This window comes from Anopheles aquasalis, chromosome 3, assembly GCF_943734665.1.
Source record: "Anopheles aquasalis chromosome 3, idAnoAquaMG_Q_19, whole genome shotgun sequence".
In the NCBI taxonomy this organism is placed as follows: domain Eukaryota; kingdom Metazoa; phylum Arthropoda; class Insecta; order Diptera; family Culicidae; genus Anopheles; species Anopheles aquasalis.
Genome location: NC_064878.1, coordinates 46,766,564 through 46,769,063, shown reverse-complemented (window position 1 = coordinate 46,769,063; position 2,500 = coordinate 46,766,564). Strand labels below are relative to the sequence as shown.

Sequence of the window (2,500 nt, the reverse complement as noted above, 5' to 3'; positions counted from 1 at the left end):
CCGGCAAGGAATTGAAACTTTGATTTACGGTTTTTGGCCGCAATTGGATAGCGCTTAGCAGAGAGTTCTAGCGAGGGCTGCTGCTGCTGCTGCTGCTGCTGCTGGTCGTAGGCGTTCATCTTCGCTCATCAGGTAACGAGACCGACACCACACTGTACGCACTGTGACTTCGGTTGACTGACTGAAGCAAAAGCACGGGTCACACGACCCATGGTGGACACGGGATCACCCGGGTGTGGAGATTTGAATTAAGCAGTCACGAAGACTACAAACACGGCGGGGCACGATGTATGTCGAGGTGGTGACGAGGTGAACCGAAATATCGTACCAATATCGGGAGTTTGTTGTTTCTCTGACTGATTAGTAGTAAGGGCGATAAAAGGGTGTGCCTGGTGGTGTGTGGCTCGCGAATGGGATGCACCGTCACACTGAGAACGTGACGATAAGCGATAACCAACGAGGTGGCCTGCGATGGGCACTGGGCCCGGGGCCTTATCCAACACTTGATCCGTGTATCTGGAGAAGCAGCGATAAGTTTATCGAACAGCAGAAGCTCGATAAAGGTAGCTTCTGAGTACGCGATGCCCGCCATCTCCAAGAAGAAGTTCCAGAAACCTACCAGAATGTGCCAGAATGATGGTAGACGCACGACGTGCTGTCATGCCACTAACGTTATGCTTACAGCGAGCAAGTTAGTTACTAAAGTGTCTATTTAAATGGAAATTGTGGTTGCAACCTTTGTACAATGTATCAAACTAATTAAAATATATTTTGATTTGATATCATTTGTACTTCGAAATCATCATCATCAGTCTGTAAAATACTGTTACAGTAAATTTGTAATAACATATTGTGACTGCTAGTCAATAAAGAGAACGAAACTATCATCGTTTGTCGGCAACTTTTGAAATCAAAATTGATCGAAAATCAAGTGTGTTCTGTTCAGTACAGTACAGCATGATTTGCCATTCTGCTACTAATATTGATCGAACATGGAAGAAATACATGGAGTCAGATTCAGAAAATAACTTTTGCGCAGTCATGTTGCAAACATGGACAAACAATGGAATCGTATCAAGCAACACCTGGTATGAGTTACTTTTAAAACAACATTTGAGTTCCCATAAGCTTTCAACCCGGCAAACGTTGTCCATCTCCAGCACCTGACACCGATACTGGCGATAACGAACGCATTAACCACTAGCTCTGGATGCTGTGCAGCCTCGGGCGCGTGCTTCTGCCACCATCGTGTCCACTGCAACCGGATTTAAACGGCTCAGTGTCGAGGCTTATTTGCGATCGCGGTGCTGATTTCGCTTTGTAGCTAAAATGAGAAACAAAAGCGCACCGACAGTGCCACGGCGCTTCCCTTCCAACTGCCCCTGTAACCCTTGGAAACTACTAGCAAAAGTGGTATCTGCACTCCATGGTGACGTCCTGCGGCGCGGTTGAAACCTTTTTTCATCAACCAAATGGCCTCATTTTTTCCACGAGATTCGCGCGACCATAGAAGCACACTCCAACCACTTGTTGTGTGCCGGAGCGCAAAGGAAAAGGGTAGAATCAACATACAACGTGCTGTATACCGTGGAGCAGCTCCGTGCGGTGGTACATGGATGCTGCTCATCAATCAATTCATCAATACAAAGGGGGGGAGGGAGGATTTAAAAATAGATTTTTAAATAGAAAAACTTTAATCCCCTCCCCAGCCCCATCACCACCACTGGACATTGCACAGTGTGGCAGTGGTTGTCAGGGGGTTCAGGGAGGTGTGCAGGGGTAGCAGGATCGGATTAGATCCAAAGCCAATGTCATGTGACTCGCTCTTACTTGTTGAGAGTCCTCTGGCTAGGGCTCTCTCGTTCTTTTCTGCTGAAATCGGCCAGCATCGGCTCCGTTAGCGACCGTCCGTCGTTCTCTCACGACTGGTTCGGGAGTCCTTGCTTCATGCTTCAAATGCTGGAGCTAAGCAGCAAGAACAACATCCTCTCAACGTGGCCGACGGTAGCCATGCTCCTTCATGATACACAGAAGCAACAGATGATTCTTTGCACAGCACACTGAATTACTGCTGCTCCGGGATGCTGATACCAATGAAATGAATCTTCATCCTCCGCTCACCCAATCACCACCACATGGAAGGCGTCCTCGACATAATCAATATTCTGCTAATATTAGCAACGCTTAAGAACAACCCTACACGCAGTACGCAGTGAATTCAGCATCGTTAAGCGGGCGAGCCAGTGCCTAAGAGATGTTTTCCATCAGCAGCGTATGGAGAAAGAGGTGAGAAGAAGGACGGGGAGCATCTAGCAAGCACATTTACCTGCAATTTTCCTTTCGCGCATTTTCTTCCACAACGATTCCGCTTTCCGGATGTGCCAGTTCTCGATTTTGGCCGAAAAGCTGCGGAAAAACTTGTACTCCCGTATACTGGACATTCTGCGGTGCATGGTTGTTCGCGCTCTTCGCCGTCACGAGATCACTATAGCACCCAGCC

The 2,500-nt window shown here is 47.8% G+C and overlaps 2 protein-coding genes across 2 annotated transcripts in view; both read right to left on the bottom strand.

Annotated features, from left to right (window-relative positions):
* The window catches only part of LOC126577725 (uncharacterized), a 2,029-nt gene extending 1,910 nt beyond the window's left edge, over positions 1-119 (bottom strand). Inside the window, exon 1 of the mRNA XM_050239586.1 lies at positions 1-119. This exon is cut by the window's left edge and continues 1,712 nt beyond it. Coding sequence (XP_050095543.1) covers positions 1-119 — 119 coding nt within the window.
* LOC126577723 (uncharacterized) overlaps positions 1-2,500 on the bottom strand; it is a 24,583-nt gene that overhangs the window by 9,207 nt on the left and 12,876 nt on the right. The gene's annotated exons all lie outside the window — the stretch shown is intronic.